General features: G+C 39.3%; 1 protein-coding gene across 1 annotated transcript in view; it reads left to right on the forward strand.

Annotated features, from left to right (window-relative positions):
- Positions 1-21,405, forward strand: part of LOC126248002 (zinc finger FYVE domain-containing protein 9) — a 383,986-nt gene that overhangs the window by 206,832 nt on the left and 155,749 nt on the right. Inside the window, exon 8 of the mRNA XM_049948584.1 lies at positions 5,329-5,415. Within this exon, the coding sequence (XP_049804541.1) occupies positions 5,329-5,415 (87 nt within the window). The remainder of the gene's footprint in view (positions 1-5,328; positions 5,416-21,405) is intronic.

Consider the following 21,405-nt stretch of genomic DNA (forward strand, 5'->3'; position numbering starts at 1 on the left):
AGTGACACAATAGCTGTGTCATGATCTATTATTTCTTATGAAGAACAGCAAATGTCATTTGTCTTGGCCCAGTGTAGGTCTGGGCCATCCTTGCCAAACCTGATAGGTGATGAACCTTCCTGCTGATAGAAGTTTTTGCCATCTTTTTGTGTGTACCTGACCTGCCTCCGCCCCTTTCATTAAATTGGGGCCATACAAACAGGCCTTCCACATATGTTCACAGTACAACATTGCCAGCCATGCAGGGTTAATTTTGGTTGATGATACATTGATGAGAACAGAGGTGACTAATTAGTGGCAAGTCGTAATAAAAACCATGCAGTATTTAGATTTTAGAATTAGAGAGCTTCTCCTCAACAGGATGATTCTGGAACATTGGTGGTTTCAAAGAGCTGAACGAAAAGAAGTTTGCATGTAGCATTACATCTCCAGGCGGCGTAGTAAAATAGTCATGCAAGTAGCAGGACATCACTCACATTGCCTGGTTCTGAGGTTGTCTGATGCTGTGTAGCCACAAAGCTGCAGTTAGGTTTTGCTGCAATCTTTAAACATGGCAAGTGTCTTCTGTTTTCTGGTTGAAATGCAATAAATGTGTGATCAGAATAAATAAAAAAAAATGTGTTGTAGCTTGTTACTTATAATATAGTCGGTGTTCGTTCTTAACAAATTATTTCTATCAACAGCACTTTTTTTTCCGTATGCATTGGGAACTAATACAGTACACATTATTACATCCATAACTATTTCTGCTATTAATGAAAACTACACTTACTACTATATCTGGTTATGTCTACCACTGTTATTGCCCTACTACTTGATTCCTTCCTATCTTTCATTAGTATAGACTAAAACTAATTGAAACAGTTATGAACATTAATACCACCACTTTTTGTCTTCCATATGTCACAATGCATTCCATCGCATCCCAGTCCAGGGCACACCCTGCCAGTAACTTGGGCACTGTAGAGGGAATTGTGGTTGCATCGGCCTCTTCTGTTGCCTGTCAGCTTTCTGGTTGCAGGCAACAATGCCCTTATTCTGACGGAGAATCATTACTGTAGTGATGAGTGCAGCCACATGCCAACCCATGTTACCCCAGTTCTAGTTCCTAGGGTAGTGAGTGACAGCTCATGGCTATGATTCAACTCTGTTGTTATGATCACCATGCATCTGCTGTCACCTGTTTTTCTGCTATAACTGTTAATCTCAACTGTCTTTGCTGCGTCAGTTGTCAGTCTTCTGTCACAACCTACCATAGTGCAGTAGATTGGGGATAATTGATGAGCTAACACCCTACCCAAGCCTTTCTGGAAATAACATTGGTGATATTATCCATGATCTGCCATGTTTTCTCACAATGCGGTATCACCCTGACATAGTCATCAGTCCCGATTCAGCTGCTGCTGATCAGTATTGGCAACATTGGCATACAGTGGACATCCGCATATAGTATGTTCAGCTGCACCTTTTTCATCAGAAGGATGATCAGGTCATCAGCATATGCCACTACTCCTACAGTTGCTTGTTATCATGCAGCTTGCCTAGCACCGAGATGAGTACCAGATTTCAGAAGAGAGGACTACTTACAGAGCCCTGTGGGCAGCCTTTAGAAGTTTCTTTTGTACAAGTTTCTCCTGGGCATGACAAAGTTGCTTCTCTGTTTTGGCAGTTGTTGTCAAAACAGTTGTATAATGGTGAAATGAAATAAATCCTGACATCAGCCAACACTGTGCTTGAAATGAATTCAGTAGTCACAAGTGAAAATTTGTGCTGGACAGGGACTCGAACCTCAATTTCTGCTTATCACAAGTGGTTGCCTTAGCACTTGAGCTGTCCAAGCATGGTTTCCGTCTGACCCAAATTTCCAACTTGTCGCACAGTGCTTGCATAGCACCCCCTGTCCACCGTACCCATTGCTCACCGCATCACGCTGGATTCTCGCAAGAGTTCAGGAGAGAGAGTGCATCAACACTGAAATGAAATGATCTTAATGGCCATCAAGCCATATACATTTATATATGTGTAGTGTCCGTTCTTTTGGACATATCTGGATGAACAGACACCACACACATATATAAAAAAGTTGTATAATGCTTGGGGGCAGTCCAAGCATCTCATGTGGTCAAAAAAGAGCTGCCCGCCATAAGGGATTGCAAGTCCACCCTTACAGTTAAAACATATTTATGCAGGTCTTTATCACCTCATTTATTGTGTCTTCTGTTGACTTCCCACTTCTGAATCCATATTGTTGGGAGTTCATTTCATTAAATAGTCTTTTTTTCTTGTAATATACCACATAACAGCTTATCCAGCAATTTCACTAAGGTATCGAGAACGCAAACTGGTCGTAGGACTTTGGAGCAGCATTTAAACAATAAAATTCGATGACAGAAATTATAAGACGTGCAACATGGGTTGTGCAGTCTTACCTCATTGTCACAACAATAACTCTCACTCTATCACAAAAGATTAAGTTTTCTGTTATATGCTGATGATACTAGCAGATTGCAGTAACGCTTGTTTAGATATGGTTGGCTTTTTTGGCACTACTATTGTAATAAGGTGCTCGTCTTTCATGCCATTCGCTTTCTTATCCTTTCCAATCTAGATTGCAAAAGTTCTAAATTGCAATCATTCTAAATTTATGCTCTTCACCAAAGACTGATTTTGTTCATGGCCATCATAAGCTCTGTTAAAATTAGACTAAAGTTTCTATTAGAATATGACATCAAGCATAAGTACATCATAAAAAAACATTTGGGCAAACATACCATTTTGAAATAAGCCATCTGATAAAAAGTTCTTCACAATTAAAGCATAAGACACAAGACACAGGTGATTACAAACAAACACTGAAGTCATATTCATGATACCCTCTATTGTCTGTTCTGTTAGTTCTTGGTAGAATATTTTATAGATTATGAATGAAACGCACACAACATTGGTGTAGTATTGTACAATACTTAGTATTTGTTTCACAAAGCAGTTTTTGGCTGTTATGCCATCATCAGGTACAAAGATAAGTATGTGTTGCAGTGAAATTTTGTTGGATTAAAGATTTTAAACTAGTACATATACAGAGTATCTCCATTTTCAGGGATGAAAAATGTTAATGTTAGAATTTATAGGAAACCTACCACATCGGGAATGGTAATACTGGCCTATTGTCAACACCCAGTGACCCATAAACATGCTGCCATTCATTCAATGGTACATTGCCTAATACCCATCCTCATGAGTGAAGGCAACTTCCAAATGGAATTAAATGCATTCAGACAAATAGCATCAAATAATTGCTATCCTCTTACCTTAGTGGTCTCAGTAATGCACAAAAAGTGCAAACAACAGGTGTACACTCTTCTTTACCCTTTTTTTGACCCACCACCTTAAGAACACAATAAATGGTGCACAATTACATACTTAGGAAAAGTCTCACTGGATGTAGCCAGTAAGCTTAAATCCAGGAATGTAAAAAAAATCATTTTATGTGCACAACACTTTTTACCCAATGGTAAAGACAGCACTCCAGCTTTGGAAAAGAGTAGAATATATAAAATTACAAGTAATTGTGACAAATTCTACATAGGTCAGTCTGGCAGGGCAATATGTACCCAGTTGACGCAACACCACAGAAGCTGGAAACTTTTACAGGCCACCTGCTTAAAGAAGACCATAGTTACAACATGAAGTATTGCATCACATCCTTGACGGAAGGAAGATCAGCTGTCTTAAAATAATGGAAATTAATAAACACATGTCCATCAACCTAAGCTTAGTGCTGAATGACGAGACACAGTTTCCTTACTCACCACTTCTAAAGGCAGAAACTATGCATAACCCCATCCAGGCCATGTCGTACATTACCCCCCTTACTCGCATGCCCCATTTTTCTTTATTTAAGTTACTATAATTTCTCTCATTGTGTTAAAAAAATTTACTTTGTATAATGATAACTGCTTCACTCATGTGCTTAATATCACTATTATATCTTATCTGTTTGTAATTTAGGACCTATTAAAGACAAGACTATTTTGTTCAGCCACATCTTTGTAATATGCTACCAGAGTTATTTGTTGAATTATTTTCTTGAACGTATAACTGATGTAATTTGTCCGTAGTTTGTTAGTTAATGTGTCACGTATTTTGTCTTAGTTAAACAATCTTACATCGCATTTACACTTAAATAATCCCTTTTGTTTTATTCCTAATTCCAACATTAACATTTTGCATCGCTGAATATGGAGATGCTCTGTAGATTCACTAGTTTAAAATCTTTTATTCAACAAAATTTCAATGCACCTGTGCATGTGATGATTGCATATCAGCCAAAAACCAGGTCGTGCAACAAATAAAAAAATATTGTAGAGTATTACATAAATGTGGTGTGTGTTTTTCATAATGCTCTGTGAGTGTGGAGCAACACAGACGACCTTCCCCCTGCTCCAGTGTACCCAATGTCCAGCAATATGCACAACAGATGATCTGCTAATGCAATGCCAAGCACAATAGAGGTTGCTAACTTCTGGGTGGTAGAAGTGTAAATAATTTCTTGTAAATATATATGCACACGTCATGTAAATATTGTACATTATTTTATACATCGTAAATGTTTCTGACACTAATAATATAAAATAAAAAATGTACATTCACCACAGCCAGAGGGCAGCACTTCCATATGTTGAATGCCATATGAAACTTCTGTGTGTTACATGCAAAAAATATTATGCATAATTTTGTCACATGTTAAGTCTTCATTGGTTTTGTACAACTTATCTAACAGCAGAGACAGAAAATCGATAACGTATGCCTCAGTCACGATGTTAAAATCAACATCCTACAGTGAATGTTTAAAACTTATGTCAAAATACATCTAAAGATAGGTTTGAGACTATTTAAAAGTCTACACCAAAAATGTAGATAAAACTAGCATGAAAATGAAAGTGCATTAAGTTCTGCTAAATTATCAGATTCATTGTTTTACCCAAAGCAAACCAAAGCAGAGTACCATCTGTAACTCTAGAACAGCTGTGGCAATATAATTTTATCTACATTTGTTTACAATAAATCTGTTAAATACAAGCTACACATTAACTTATTTACTGTTGCAATAACAGTCAGTATTTAAAACCATTTTCCAGGTAAAGTACTGGACAAGTTTTTAACATTACTTGCAAAAAATCTTGTATTGAGTTTAAGAAAGAGCAGGATGTTATGGCTTCCTTTACAGTGTCAAATTTGTGCAGTACATTTATTAAAAATATTGATAATGAAGTTGCTTTCTTTATCCTAATGTAGTGTGAGCTGTAATTAATATGATTTGCCTTTCAGGAACACCATCCACCTCAAGTCATCGGACATTAAGGGCATTACTTCCTTTGGATCCCAATACTAAAAGTTACATCCCATCATATAAAGGTAAGAGCACAAAAATACAGCTGTTCAACATTTTTGAGTTTTTATAGCTTTTATTGGATATTTGGTTTTAGTCAGAGTCAAACATTGGTACTTGCTTGCTTCGTTCATGTAGCAGTCCTCTTATTACTGAAAACGTGACCAAAGTTTATTTTTTATGCATACATTCATTTTACATTTCATACTAAAAGGCCTTATTCCATTTAACAGTCATTGCAGTTATCACCACATGGTGAAATAATGTGAGTTTGCATGTATAACAAATGCCTGCGTGTATTCTGGTTGTTGTGTAAAATATTTCATTGGCTAACAAAATTAGAATTTAAGAATTCAATTTAAGAAATTTAATATTACTACTTGGGGGAGTCATCCCATGTGTGGAACAGGTCGTCCCAGATGCCATGATGAGCACATAGTGCAGTTATCTGCAGGTTGTGGCTCACTTTGTACCAACACTGTGTGTCACTTCAGGTCAGAAGGGATTCACTCTGATTTCTGGAAGCTATCTCAAGTGATAAAGATAGCCAGTCTTATTTCTTATTTTAAGACGGACTTCAGCATCTGCTATATCGTCGACAGAATCGATGGACCTTTAGTACAGAACTAAGTGCAGGATCTGAAGCAAAGGCCAGACATTTTGCAACAATGTAAGCTACTGATTACTTGACTTGGGTCATAGGATGAAGAGGTGTCAAGTCCTCCTTAATACACTGCTGGAAAAAAAAAATAGTACATCCTTTTAGACTTTTCCAATTCACTCAAGATTTATTGTTGTGGCAGTGCATGTGCAGTGTATGAAATGATTACATTTACAGATTAGTAGCACGAGCTGGTTTTGTGGTACCAGGTATCAACCCATACTGAAACACCCATGTAATATGGGTGTAGCCTTCATGGGCGACAATGCGGGGGCTGATTCTGGCATCTAGTCAGTTGTACAGATGGCGAACACTGTGCTGGGATACGTTATGCCAACCCTGCTCAGCCTGCTCACATAGTTCTGTGAGAGTTATTGGTTGATGAAGAGTCACTTCTCGTCCCATCATATCCTATACATGCTCAATTGGAGACACACGGTAGCTAGGGATGTCGGTGTACATCTTGCAGAGAATGCCGAGTTTCGTGGGCAGCGTGTGGGTGAGCATTATCCTGTTGGAACAACACACCACCTTCCTGTTGCAAAAATGGCAAAAGAGTGAGTCTAATAACATTTTCCACATACAGAGCACTGGTTAGCATCCCTTCCAGAAACACCTAAGGTGAACGAGAGTTGTAGCTTATGGCAACCCAGACCATAAGGCCTGAGGGTGGGGTCAGTGTGTCTTGGGCGAATGCACGCTATGAGATAGCACTCACCAGGTCTACATTGTACATGCAAATGGCATCAGTTGCATGCAAGCAGAATTTGCTTTCATCCCTGAAGACTATGGCATGCTGTCCCATCTTCCACGTGATACTGTAATGGCACCAGTCAAGCCATGCGTGCCTATGTTGTGGTGTGAGTGGAATATGGGCTAGAGGTGTGCGTGTCCATAGTTCCACTGTCAATAATCAGTTCGCAAAAGATCATGTTGACACATCTGCGCTCACAAGCCCTCTTATTTGTGCTGTGGTAGCTGTACAATCTGCCACTGCTGACCTTACAGTACGATGATCCTGGCAGACATCTGTGCTGTGTGGACATCCAGAAGCTCGTCTACAGGTGTGTGAATGATCACACAATCACTGATACCAGCATCGTGGCACAACTGATGCAGCATGTCCAACTTGTCTGGCCGTTCTCTGAAACGACCATCCCACCACTTGGAAGGCCACAATTTGACCCCTTTCAAAGTCATTTAGTAGGCTGTGCGAAGCAAGAGTGCATCACCATGGCATGGTTGCCTGCTTGCTTTACATGTTTGCACCACATTGAGCCTTCTGGCTGTGAGTATTCCCTGTTAAAGGGTAGCCACAGGTGGTGCTGTGGTAGCTGTGCCGTATGCTACGCAGGTGATGTTGGAACCATTATCAGTACATCTGCTATCCCCCAGGTGGCATATCCTGTCATCAGATCAAAATTGACAATGTCTTTCCAGGAGTACTAACCATCCCCAAGCAGTGTATGTGAGGTGTCCACTACACACAACAGGTGGTTTTATGGGCAGCAGGATTCAATTTTTTTTTTTTTAGAGGGTCTCAGAAAAGGAAAAATTGAAATTGTAGTTGTAAATTGCCCTAGATGTGTTGGGAAAGAATGAGAGCTCCAATTGCTCATAGAAAGCACTGAAGCAGAAATTATTACAGATACTAAAAGCTGGCAAAAGCCAGAGATAAGTTCAGCCTAAGTTGTACCAAGAATCTATTGGTCTTCAGAAACGATGGATTAAATTCAGTTATGATGACATGTTTGTTGCTGTTAGAGGTAGTTTGTCACATAATGAAATAGACAGTTACTGTGAATTAGTTAGGGTGGAGGCTATGCTTGACAACTAGAATAAATTAATTATTGATTTATTTTATCAACACCCACTCCCACCCCAAACGCAGGTGATACAATCACTGAAAGGTTAAAGGAAAATTTGAGTCACATATCCAATACAGTTATAATAGGTGGTGACTTCCATTTACTCTCAATATTTTGGCAAAAGTACTTGTATAAAGTTGATGGTAGTCATAAAACATTGTCATAAATTGTAAAGATGTTTTCTTCAAAAATTATTTTGATTGATCAGTTAGTTTAGGAGCCCACACGAAGTGTAAATGGTTGCCATAATGTGCTATACCTCTCAGTGATAAGCATTCCTGAGGAAATAGAGATCATCATGATGGATATGGTAGTTAGTGACCACAAGGTCATTGTAGCGTGACTTGAGTTCTGTAACATCCAAAACCATCAAAAACATATTTTTTAAAAAGCAGGTAAAAATTGTCCTGTTCTCTACCCAATGGTAGAAGTCTTTGGCGTTGGCCTGGTTAGGTCTCTAGGGGCCTACTTTTTTCCAGTTATACCTTTATCCATTTACTTTGCATAGCATTTGGGCTGAAGTAATTTTGGTCTTCTTTAGGGTTTTGACCTACATATATTTTCAAAAACTTTTTCTGTAGTGTGAGTCCACTGGGAAGAATGCCTTAAATAGTGTGTACTGCCTACAGTGTTGAAGATTCTCTGCACACAGTACTGTGTAGCCTAGTGTACATGCTTAAAAGCCAATACAGTAGCCAATCCAATATGGTAGGGTTGTTATGTACCCCTTAGATAGAGCCCCCTGACAACACAGGGATCACACTTCTGATGACTTAGCTGTTGGTTCCCCATGTATACCATGCAGTAGATGCCTGTCTTTGGCATTGTGTACTCCCAGCAATGGCTGTCATAGCAGATGACCCATACTATCGCTGAGTGGTTCCCCCATGGGGAGAACCTATTGTCGGAGTAGTTGGCATCAGGGCAGACGTGGCACTCATGAAATTTATCAAACAAAATCTACACAATAGCTATACTGATGTGGCTGTCTAAGCAGATAGGTATCAATATTTCAGTGCAGACAGTTAAAATCTGACTGCATTCCATATCCTGGTTACCCCATGGGGAGAGGGACAAGCCAGAAGTCTGGGAACTAAACATTTTATTCGATGCCTGATGTGTACTGGCACATATGGCTGTACTTGAACAGAGATTTGCCATTATTTTTCATGAACACACTGAAGAAAAATATGAAGAAATAGACACATTGGAAAAAAAATGCAAAAACTACAAAAGAGAGCCTCCTACTGCACAATGTCAAGCACTTCTCACACATGGAAGACTGGTGACATACAAGTGACCTTTACTCCGTCTACAACTTTGAACGTGGCACAAGAAGTTATCTTTCATGCAGACCTTACACTCCACACAGATGATGAGCAATGAGCAAATTTAGCATGACAAGGCATATATTTTGTCTGATAGTACAAAAAGGACCAAAAGATGAGCGAATACATACAGGTGCTTCCATCTTAGGTTTTGAAGGAAACATCCTGTTATGGTGTGTAGGTGTGATCCGAAACCTTACATCTCATCACTTATGGGATTTTTTCACTGCTTACATTTTGAACACATCATTGCACTGCCACAGCAGACCCAAAATACAAAAGGTCATCCTTGCAAACAACTGCCTTTCTGTGCAACATGTACAGAACACCATCCACCAGAATATGAATACGCGCACCCAGTTGACTTTATGACAAATTTGTGTTGAAGTTATGGCTATCATCCCATATACCTCAACTTTTGCAAAACCAAATCTACAATCCATTACAAACAAAGAACGTACAACCAAAACAAAAAATTTATATGCAAGAGAGATTCCCATCTTTCTTGATTTCCAATCTTACACAGTCAGCAGGAGCCTTCCAGCGGATACAGCAGGAGACAATTCGCATCCCTCCAACAGCACAAGAGGGGAAGACCCCAGTCCACAGCTTCTTCCTTCCAAAATACGACTAATGTAAAGTTTGATACTAGTCAGTATATAAAAGAGACTAAGGGGTTAAGCCAACGAAATGTTCATCATCTTATATCAACCTACAACCTGAAAAATTACATGAAGGGAAACAGCAGAAACAGAAAAAGAAGGAAAAATACAGAAAATGAACAAAGCAAAGAACTAATTCATTGGTTCTGATGGGATTGGGACACTCCTTGACCACAAAAGACTGTCTGAACACCATGCCAAGCTCAAAGAAGGCATTGGGCTACTGTTCTCTCTCTCTCTCTCTCTCTCTCTCTCTCTCTCTCTGTGTGTGTGTGTGTGTGTGTGTGTGTGTGTGTGTGTGTGTGTGAGAGAGAGAGAGAGGAGGGGGGGGGAGGTATCATAATTAATGGCGTGGTAGTATGGACCAAAATAAGAAAAATATTTGCAGCAAACACGTGCTCTAAAACACATACCGTGAAAGTTAGGAGCACTTGATCATTAAAAGAGTTGTTTCAAAGTAGGAAAGATGAACAAGTGCTCATAGCTCTTAACGAATGCATTTTAGAGCAATGCATTTTAGAGCACATGTTTACCAGGCGTTTTTTTCTTCTTTTGGTCCATGCTACCAGTTCCCAAAATATGGAAAGCAAAGAACTTGCAGTAGAAGAGATTCGTTTCACAGTATCGAAGGTGAAAAATTGCTCGTTTTCAACCCTATGTTTACTGAGGCTTTTTTGCTTCTAGTATCGTGTACTTTCAACTGTATGCATTTACGATATTTAATTATGATACACCCTTTGTGTGTGTGTGTGTGTGTGTGTGTGTGTGTGTACACTAGTAAAGTCCAACATGTTCAGTGAACAGATACCTACACTAGACTCAAGCACAGCTGGTAGAGTACAATTGAGTATAATGATGACAATCTGCAACATCTACATTCCTCATGACAAAGATATTACCTACAGAGAAGTGAATAACCTAATTAACAGTTACCCCAGCCTTTCATTTTGCTGGGAGATTTTAATGCCGATAATCACATGTGGATCAGCAGGCTAACTCCCTTGACAGTCTGGGAACTAAATAATGCTTTAAAACTATGTAGGGATACATTGCCAGGGCTAATTAACATCCATAGTAAAATGTTTCAACATCTTGGTGATAATAGTAAAAACTCTGTTCCAAACTCTTCTAACAGGATTTGGCGAGATAGCAAATTTCTATAGAGATTGGGAGTGGGAGTGAGTGTGTCGCTAATTGAAATAAATTGTTAGAAAGGATGGTTAATGTGCAATTTAGAGGGTGTTTAGAATCTAAGAGATCTCCTTTCCCAATTCCATTGCAAATTCTGAAGGTGTTGAACCACCACTAATCATCTCAAATGATTGGAGTGTGGGATTAGTGTGCACTATACTGACATCTGATCACAAGTTGTTTGATTTACCCAAGGCGTGGAGTTGTCACACTTTATCAACCACAAAATTTTCATCACTTAGACAATTTAGAGTCAGGATGGGCACAACCCTTGGTAACAAATATGTTCAGGAAAAGGGAGTTCCACAGGGATCAGTTTTAAGTGCCATACATTTTGCAATTGCAATAAATGGTGTAGTCGCGTGGTGGGATGTACACCAGCATTGTATGTTGATAATCTTTATTTATAGTTCTTTATTGTTATCTACAGGAAAATGTCAACTACAGACAGCTGTATGGAAGACACAAAAATGGGAGCAAAGCCATGGGTACTATTTCTCACCAGTTAAGTCAAGCATCATGCATTTCAGTAGAATATGGCTTGCCCATCCCTGACCACAACTATACCTCAAAACCTAGCTGCTCTAAGTAGTAAACAAGCAAAATTTTCTAGGAATTCTTTTTGATCATAAACTTACATGGTTACCACACGTACAACTCAAGACTTCCTGTATTAAGAAACTCAGTACTCTGTTTCCTTGGTAACATTTTCTAGGATACAAATCCAACTGTTCTGCTAACATTTTATAAAGTGTCCATAATTTCCTGTTTGGACTATGGAAACATTATTTATGGGACAGCAGGACCATCCATCCATGTGACTAAACCCTGTCCATCACAGTGGAGTCTGTTTTGTAACTGGAGATTTTTGAACAAGCCCAGTCAATAGCCTTCTTGTAGAGGTGGCTATACCAACATTGAAAATACGATGCCAACAAAATTTATTTCACTACACAGTCATGATTAATGAAATGTGAAACTACCTCTGTCATCTCATTTTATTCCACAGTCCAGCAGTGTGCTTACTCATTAACCGCCTGGGTACAGGACGCCCAGCAGCAGTACGACTGGAAGTCCTCTGACAAGAACTTCAATCTCCTCCTGTTACCTACATGCAATACTGTCACTCTTGGACACCTCCGTCGTATATTCCCCAACCAGCTGTAAGAATGGACCTATAGTGTAACACCAAAGAAAATATAACTGCCAATTTTCGTATCTGTGTATTTTATTCAGCAATCCTGATGGCTCCAAAGATAATGACTGATTCGGCTATGCATAAGTACACAACCTGAATAGAGAACAATGTTCTTTAACAAAAGAATGCAATATTTATACTGCAAAGCTAATAACCATCTGTAGAACACTACAAAACATAATGGCTTTCCCTCAACAGAATTTCGCTACATGCAGTGAGTCCTTGAGTACTTTCCCAGTAATAGACAAGTGCTGTACAAAACGTCCGCTGGATCTCTACCATCTGTAATCAACTGCATTCCCTCCACAGCACAGGGATATCTACTGTTTTTCTCTAGACACTGAGTCACGTTCACATTCCAGGTAATGAGCTGGCTGACAAACTTGCGTAATAAGCAGTGGGTATGGAAACACTGGAATTAGATATTCCAACTGCTGATTCAAGATCACACATTCGATGCCATGTCCTCAAGAAATGGGAAGACAAATGCCAAGAAACCACATAGTGCAATAAATTATGGACCATCAAATTCACCTCCAAGGTCTGGTATTCTTTACAGAGCTCAAGAATGGAATATGTTGCCTTATGCCATCTCAGAATTGGACATACCAAAATAACTCATGAATTTCTACTATGACAAGAACAACCCCCATGGTGTATTTTCTCTAAAACATTAGTGGTTTGCCACATCTCTGAAGATTGTACAACTACACATGACCTGTGTCGTAAAGTGAACCTTAAACACCACTAATCAGAGATTCTAGTGGATGATAAAACAGTTATAAGTCATGTGCCACACTTCCTACAAAGGAGTGTATATTACAACAAGATTTAAAGACAACATAGTTTATATGCCGGCTTAGGGATCGGAGGTGGGAGAGTGCGCCCCTCACTGCTGATTTAGCCCTGAAGTGCAACCCATTCCATTCTTCACAACTGAACCTTCCATGGACGGCAGAAATCTCGTTTCGATCTCTGAACCTGAGATGCTAACTACATATATTAGGTTCCAGTTTTGACTTTTACACTGTGGTCTTATTTTTATATTTTGACAGTTGAATTTTTGTAGGGTAGTTACCATTCACGTACCTAGTGCAAAACATATGTTAGTTTTATTAACTAAAGAGAGGAACAAAAAAAAAATACCTTTGGATGATGAGAGACTCAGTGGACTAATAACTACATGGTTGGATACCGTTAATGTATCATCATCGTCATCGTCGTTATCATAAAAATTCACCTGACGCCTTCATGAGAGATATTCTTCATTCCTTCCACATTACATTCTTCATACTATGTAAACATACTCCTCCAAATGTGGCTTCAGTTCAAAGAAATAGCGTTGGCAGCAGTAGAGCTTTATATCAAGTAAATTAATAAGAAACATAACAGATTCCACATGGAACACAAAACAGCTGTGGGCAAAGTTGCAGAAGCCATGAAAAAAGCATGCCAGATTTAAAAGAATGCAAAATCTCCAAGACTGGCAATTATTTACAGACATTCAACACTTAGTGTGGCCATCAGTGTGAGATTTCCATGATGAAACTCTGTCTTGGAATTTGGCAGCAAATCCAAAGACATTCTGGTTGTATGTAACGCATACCAGCAGCAAGACACAATCAGTACCTTCACTGCATGATAGCAATGGTAATGTTATCGATGACAGTACCACTAATACAAACATGGTATTCTGAAATTTGTTCACCAAAGAAGATGCAGTAAATACCCCAAAATTGGAGTCAAAAACAATTTTCAACATGAATAATTTGTAAGTACATACCTTCGGTGTAGTGAATCAGTGTATGTTACTTAATAAAGGTGAGCCTTGCAGTCCAGATTACGTACCAGTTAGGTTACTTTTGGAGTATACTGATGAAATAGCTCATACTTTAGCAGTCGTATCCATCCAATTGCTCAGTGAAAGATCCATGCTTAAAGATTGGAAAGTTGCATAGGGAACACCAATACACAACAAAGGGATAAGAAGTAATCTGCTGAATTATAGACCCATATCATTGATGTTGATATGCAGTGGGACTTTGGAACATATACTGTGTTCGAACATTGTAATATACCATGAAGAAAACAAGCTATTGACACATGACCATCATGGTTTCAGAAAATATTGTTCTAGTGAAACACAACTAGTTCTTTATTCACACAAAGTAACGTGCTATCAACAAGTGATCTCAAATTGGTTCCCTATTTGTAGATTGCCAGAAGGCTTTTGACACTGTTTCTCGCTACAGACTTCTAATCAAATTGCATGCCTGCAGTGTATTGTCTCAGTTGTGCAACTGGATAACAACAAGTTTTATAGGCTCTCTGCTGTTCCTAATCTACATAAAAGATTTAGGAAACAATCTGAGCAGCGCCTTTAGATTGTTAGCAGATGATACTGTCATTTACCATCCAGTAAAATATGATGCGAGATGTGGCAATCGATCCTAAACAATAAAAATTGAGAGATCCATCATATGAGAACTAAAAAATTCCTTTAAATTTTGTTTACACAACAAATTACACAAATTTATAGGTTGTTGATTAATGTATGTATTTAGGGATTACAGTTATGAACATTTTAAAGTAAAACCAGAAGATATTGTGGGAAGGTGAACCAAAGATTGTGTTTTATTAGTAGGACTCTTAGAAGGTGCAACAACTCGACTAAGGGGAATCAGAGCTTGCACCAAAAGATTTAGGTGATTAGTTTCCTTACATATATTTGAGAGTGCAATGGTTGAGAGCAAGTCTGAAAGGCATTGTACGAACCCTCTGTCAAACACTTTTATCTCTGGTGAGTAATTTTGAACTGTTCTGCTAGTGGGGGCATATATTCTATGTATGGTTAAAAATCCTCTTTTGGAGTATTTCTGTATGGTATGGGATCCTTACCAGGTAGGATTCACAGAGAACATAGAAAAAGTTCTAAAGAAGACAGTTTGTTTTGTGTTATCACAAAAGATGGCAGAGAATGTCACAGAAATGATTAGAGAGTTGGGATGCCAATCATTAAAACAGACATTTTTCATTACAGTGAGTTCTTTTCATGAAATTTCAATCACCAGCTTTTTTCTCCAAAAGCAGTAATATTTTTTTGACCTCTGTGTACATAGAGAGGAATGGCCATCATAATAAAATACGAGAAATCAGAGCTTGCACCAAAAGATTTAGGTGATTAGTTTCCCTACATAGTATTTGAGAGTGTAGTGGTTGAAAGCTAGTCTGAAAGGCATTGTATGAACCCTCTGTGGAACACTTAATATCTCTGGTGAGTAATTTTGAACTGTTCTACTAGTGGGGGCATATAGTCTAAGTATGGTTAAAAATAAACAGACATTACTGGTCAAGCTGGGGCTTCTTTCTGTACAAAGCCTGCATAATATGAAGATGACGATACTGATCTGGAGCAAGGGAGCAGTTGAATCTGAGTTTTATACAGGGCATATTATTAGGGGAGGAACCAAAATTCAATAATTCTAAATGTGGGAAGAGGTCATTATATTAACCACCATGGTTGGTGACTGTTTGTCTTGCAGCAAGTCAGGGAAAACATTGAGGAATGACCATGTCTCAGAGTATGGTTGTTGCAAACTATTAAGATCATTTGAAACACATTTTCTATGGATGCAGGAAACTAGGTGCTGTTAGAGAGCAATGCAGAGCAGAATTATCGTAGTATCATAAAAGTAATAACTCTCCCAATGTTGTGACAAATTCATAAGAAAGAAATGGAAAATGGAGGGTTTTCCTTTCTTGTCTCTCTAATTTATTTAACAAATGTGAGGAGATTAGAAAAATTAATATTGATAAAATTAGCACTTTTTGAAAATTGACAAGAGTTGATGCTGATATCACTGTTTGTGGAAAGAAATTTCAAATTAGAGTAAAAGATGTACTTCTGATACTAGGACTTATTTTATGACACTTGCTAGTTTGGTTTTAACATTATTTGTGAAAATTCTGTGGGCTCTGTTTAAAAAGTGATAAAATTCACATAAGGGATTCGCGATTGTACATTATGATGTTGAAATAACTAATTAAATAAAGGAATCAAACAATAGGAAGTCCAGAGTGCTATGTTGACTGTCTGTTTCAGCATGTGATGACACAGGCTTATGAGGGGCGTTTGGAAAGTCCGAGAGGTGGTATCACTGGCGCGTATCGAGGTCATGTTTAATTAGTAGCATCTTTGGAAAGAACTCACACCAAGTTTCAACCATATTGGTCTATTTCTTTGTGTTTGTCATTCGTGTGAATCAAGGAAGTCGAGTGATTGTCAAAAAATGGATGAAGAAGAATTTCGTGTGGTGATTAAACATTAGTTTATGAAAGGCAAAATGCCTCAGGAAACTAAAGAGAAGCTTGATAAACATTACGGTGACTCCACACCTTCGATTAGAACAGTTTATAAGTGGTTTCAAAATTTTCGGAGTGGTCATATGGGTACAATTGATACTGAATGTTCCGGACGCCCTGTGGGGGCTATGACTCCAGAAATTATTGATAAAATCCATGATATGGTGATGGATGGCAGAAGAGTATAGGTGTGTGAGATTGCTAGTGCTGTGGGCATCTCGAATGAATGGGTACATAATATTTGTTGTGTTGGCAGAAGAGCCAACACCGTGTTACAAGAGGAGGCCGAAATGCACACGTTTTAGCTCACGCAGGCAGGCGTGAGGAGGGAAGAACTATACTGACGTGAGGTCTGGAACATGACAAGGAATTAGAATTCAGAAAGCGGACGTAATTAGTTTGATACTTAACTTTAATCCATTAATGATGAACGTCGCTCTTGAAGGTACATGATTCACAATATTATCTGTTCAGAAGACATATAGTAACTGAATATGGCGCCTTGCTAGGTCGTAGCAAATGACGTAGCTGAAGGCTGTGCTAAACTGTCGTTTCTGCAAATGAGAGCGTATGTAGACAGTGAACCATCGCTAGCAAAGTTGGCTATAGTGGCGACACGCGGGTCCGACGTATACTAACGGACCGCGGCCGATTTAAAGGCTACCACCTAGCAAGTGTGGTGTCTGGCGGTGACACCACAATATTTTGCATAAAAATTTGGACATGAGAAAGCCATCCGCAAGATGGGTTCCGCGATTGCTCACGCTTGACCAAAAACGGAATGATGTGAAGTTTTGCAAGGATGGTTTGCACTGTTCAGGAAGAATCCGCAGGACTTTAAGTGTCGTTTTGTCACTGTGGATGAAACATGGATACATTACTATACTCCTGAGACCAAACAACAATCTAAACAATGGTTTACCAAGGGAGAATCTGCACGAAAAAAGACGAAGACCAGTCCTTCGGCCAGAAAGGTTTTGGCGATTGTCTTTTGGGATTCTCAAGAGATAATCTTCATCGACTATCTGGAAAAGGGTAAAACTATTACAGGTGCATATTATTCATCGTTATTGGACTGTTTGAAGACCTAGCTGCAAGAAAAACGCCAGCGATCGGACCGAAAAAGTCCTTTTCCATCATGACAATGCACCAGCACACACCTCAGTAGTTGTGGTCGCAAATTAATGGAAATAGGATTCCAACTCATTTCACATCCCCCCATATTCTCCAGACTTGGCTCCCTCAGACTACTATTTGTTCCCCAATTTTAAGAAATAGCTGGCGGGACAAAGATTTTATTCAAACGAGGAGGTGATTGCAGCAACTAATAACTATTTTGCAGACTTGGTCAATTCCTATTATTCAGAAGGTATCAACAAAATAGAACAGTGTTGGACAAAGTGTATAAGTCTAAAAGGAGACTATGTCGAAATATAAAAAAGGTTTACCCCAAACACATAAGTAGTTTTTATTTTTGCATGGACTTTTCAAACACACCTCGTATGGCTTAATGCTTAGGGCACTTGAATTTAAAAAATACAAAGCTATTTCCTCATCTAGTAGATGGAATGGACAATGCCAAGTTTTTGAAAACTGGAAATAAATGTCTGAGCTGTGACTGAGATCAAATAAATTTGGTTACTGCACACACAGTGATTTTCATGCTCCTACGATATTTGCGTCTTTTGATCAAAAGAAATAGTGAGTTATGTTGATTGTTTTAGTAACTGTTAGGCAGATTATAATCTTGAACTGTTACTAACTGTTAGGCAGATTATAATCTTGAACTGAAATCAAAAGTTTCATTACTTTGAAATATTTTTGAGATGGTTACTGTTCATTTAAATAAATTTAAGTAAGTGTACTGTGACATACATGGCGCCAGTGGCAAGGATGGTGCCACACAGTGCCATGGTGGTAGCAGAGAGATTGTTTGAAAACAGCTTGGGCTGTTCTTGTTATTGTCGGCCTGTTTGTAGGAGGGTTGGAACTTAAATAGTGGCAACTATTTATTCACAACCGATAGAAAAGAGATACATGTTTGCACCTGTTGCTGTCCTTCAAAGTAGTTACCAGTTTTGTGTAGAACCCATTGCCAGCGATGTGGAAGGCGTAGTATACCATTAGCAGAGCCTATTCTATTGATGGTGCAAGTGGAGTGGTGTAAAGTTATGGTAATTCTCGTGTACGACTGTGATGATGTTATCCTAACGCATTACGTTCCTCCACGGCAGACCATCAATTCACAGTATTACTGTCTGTTTTTGGAGTATCACCTGCAACCAGCTTTGCAAAAGAAGCGGCGACACTTTCTGCGCAACCCACCCATCATTTTGCACGACAATGCATGGGCGCATTCAGCCCTAGGTATGGCTGCTCTGTTCGATCGATGGGACTGGGAAGTCCTGTACCATTCACCATACCCTCTGGACTGAAGTCCTTGTGACTTTTTACTTGATTCCGAAGATGGAGGAACCACTTCGTGGCATTCGCTTCAGAACTGTTCTCCAGAGATTCGACAGGCAGTAGACCGCTCCATTCGCACCATCAACAGAACAGGCTCTGCTATTGGTATGCTAAGCCTTCCACATCACTGATAACGCACTCTACACAAGGCCGGTGACTACTTTGACAGGCAATAACATGTGCAAACATGTAACTCTTTTGTATTGGTTGCGAATAAATAGTTGCCACTATCTAAGTTCCAACCCTTGTATATGATCTCTTGTGGTAATGTTGGCTGTGGGTTGCAGTTGCAGCAAGCTGCTGTCTGTACCTGTACTATTGGTTGTATCACAGGTAACCAAACTAACAGAATAACACTATTGACTACACAGTATTGACCTCAATTGTAAAAACATATCTACATAAAAAAATTCTCTCACGATGTTAATGCAAAAACGGCTTCTTCAACAAGACGTAGACTAGTTTCCTTCTCGAGCTTTGTCAAATATGAGTTAGTGTCCCGTTTCTCGTTACCTCAACATCAGTGCCACTGTAGAGGCTGGGGGTAGGTGGCCTTTACAGTGGAGGATGGAACTGGGTTGTCAAGAGGTCAGGAAGCCGGTAGTTCACCCTGGGTAGGGTGGGGCAGTGGTGGAGTGGCGAGTGAATGCCTGGTTGTCATCTGACATTTTGTCATGAAAAAAACATTGTTAAAACATTGATTTATTGCTCAGCAAACTACAACAGTCGTGACGATACTCAAAAAGTCATCACCACAAAGCATAAGCTGTACACTGCTGGCAAGAAGGTGCTGCTACCAGTGAGTAGCTTGTCATTTCTGGCTGCTAGCGGTGTCGCTCAGCTAGTGAAGTGGTGACAGTGGAAACTCGGCAAGGACACTGATTTCAGCAGCAGACAGTGGTTCACAATAGCAGCCACACAGGCTAGAGGCAGCCATGAGATTCGGGCATGGTAAGTTGGGCACACAGTATCACTCCGTGTGGAGGAGATGCCTCTCAGCAGTAGTGCCTGCCCATGCTAGGGGAGGTGGACAACAAGGAGTTTGCCTATGGTGACTGACCTGTTTTTAGTCTCAGGCTCGAGCTGTAGATGAACAGCATTGGAGGCCAGCAGGGGTTGAAGTAGGCCAGCAGGTGGCCACCAGTTCGAGAGTACTATGTCAGCAGCAGCAGCAGCAGCAGCAATGTCACGAACAGCGGGGCCACACGTAAAACTGACAGAGTCTAGCAGTGGCATCTAGTTGATCCATCCAGACTTGTAAACCAGACCCCCCCCCCCCTCTCATTTCCCCATTCCCTCCAGCTCAGAACTGGTTGGTGTCAGACTCTTACTGTCTAAAATAAGCCTCAACCAGTCCTCATTTTGATGAGGCGTCGATACGATTCGTGTAAGTCACAACAGAGCAACAATTCAGACACTGACAAATCAGGTCATTGACACCACAGCTGCTCTGCCTTTCTACTGCATCAGTGATATTACACCTCTGGTCCATCTGCTTGGCCAGGCTGTGTGGTAACTGCTTGATGCTTTGATGACAGTACTTGTTGTATCACCAGGTTGCTCCTGACCTGCTTCCATGAGGCTCTCGCATTACCTGTGGTAGTGCCAATTTTTTATTCAGCCATGCCAAGTAAATTAGCTGCAATGCAACACTATGTTAAACTTGACACTTCTCTGTGTACAAGGCCTTGGTATGACCCTGTTCTTGAAATATGGATTCACTGTTATGGTTCTATTAGGTCATTGTACTTAAAAAAATTGTACATATGGTGCATAATGAGTAAATTTGCATGTGCATTTACCATCTACTCTATTACTGGTCTCTGTACTCCTTGAGCACCTGCAAGTTTTATCATTGCGAACACTCAATATGAATCATCTGTAAGGAATAAAGTTTCCTGGTCTTCATATGAAGTATTGTCTTTTGGGAATTATTATAGCAAATATTGAAAATTTTTGCCAAAATTTGAGTAGAAAAGTGTTTAAAAATTTGAGAGAGAAAGCATATCAACTGTTGTAACTCAGTATTATGTACTGTTTTAGATAAGAACCATGATATTAATGTAGTACACAGGGTGTACCAGCAATAACTTAACAAACTTTTGAAGTGTGTTTCTCACATTAAAACAACAGTGAAATCTTCATGTAAAAATATCTCTGAAAATTCTTTGTTTTCGAGTTATTAATAAGTTAATATTCAACACACTTTGAGTAAATCCTACAACTTAGCTGGTAGCCAATAATGAACATTAATTTAGTTAGATAAACAAGTGACATTAG

This window comes from Schistocerca nitens, chromosome 3, assembly GCF_023898315.1.
Source record: "Schistocerca nitens isolate TAMUIC-IGC-003100 chromosome 3, iqSchNite1.1, whole genome shotgun sequence".
Classification (NCBI taxonomy): domain Eukaryota; kingdom Metazoa; phylum Arthropoda; class Insecta; order Orthoptera; family Acrididae; genus Schistocerca; species Schistocerca nitens.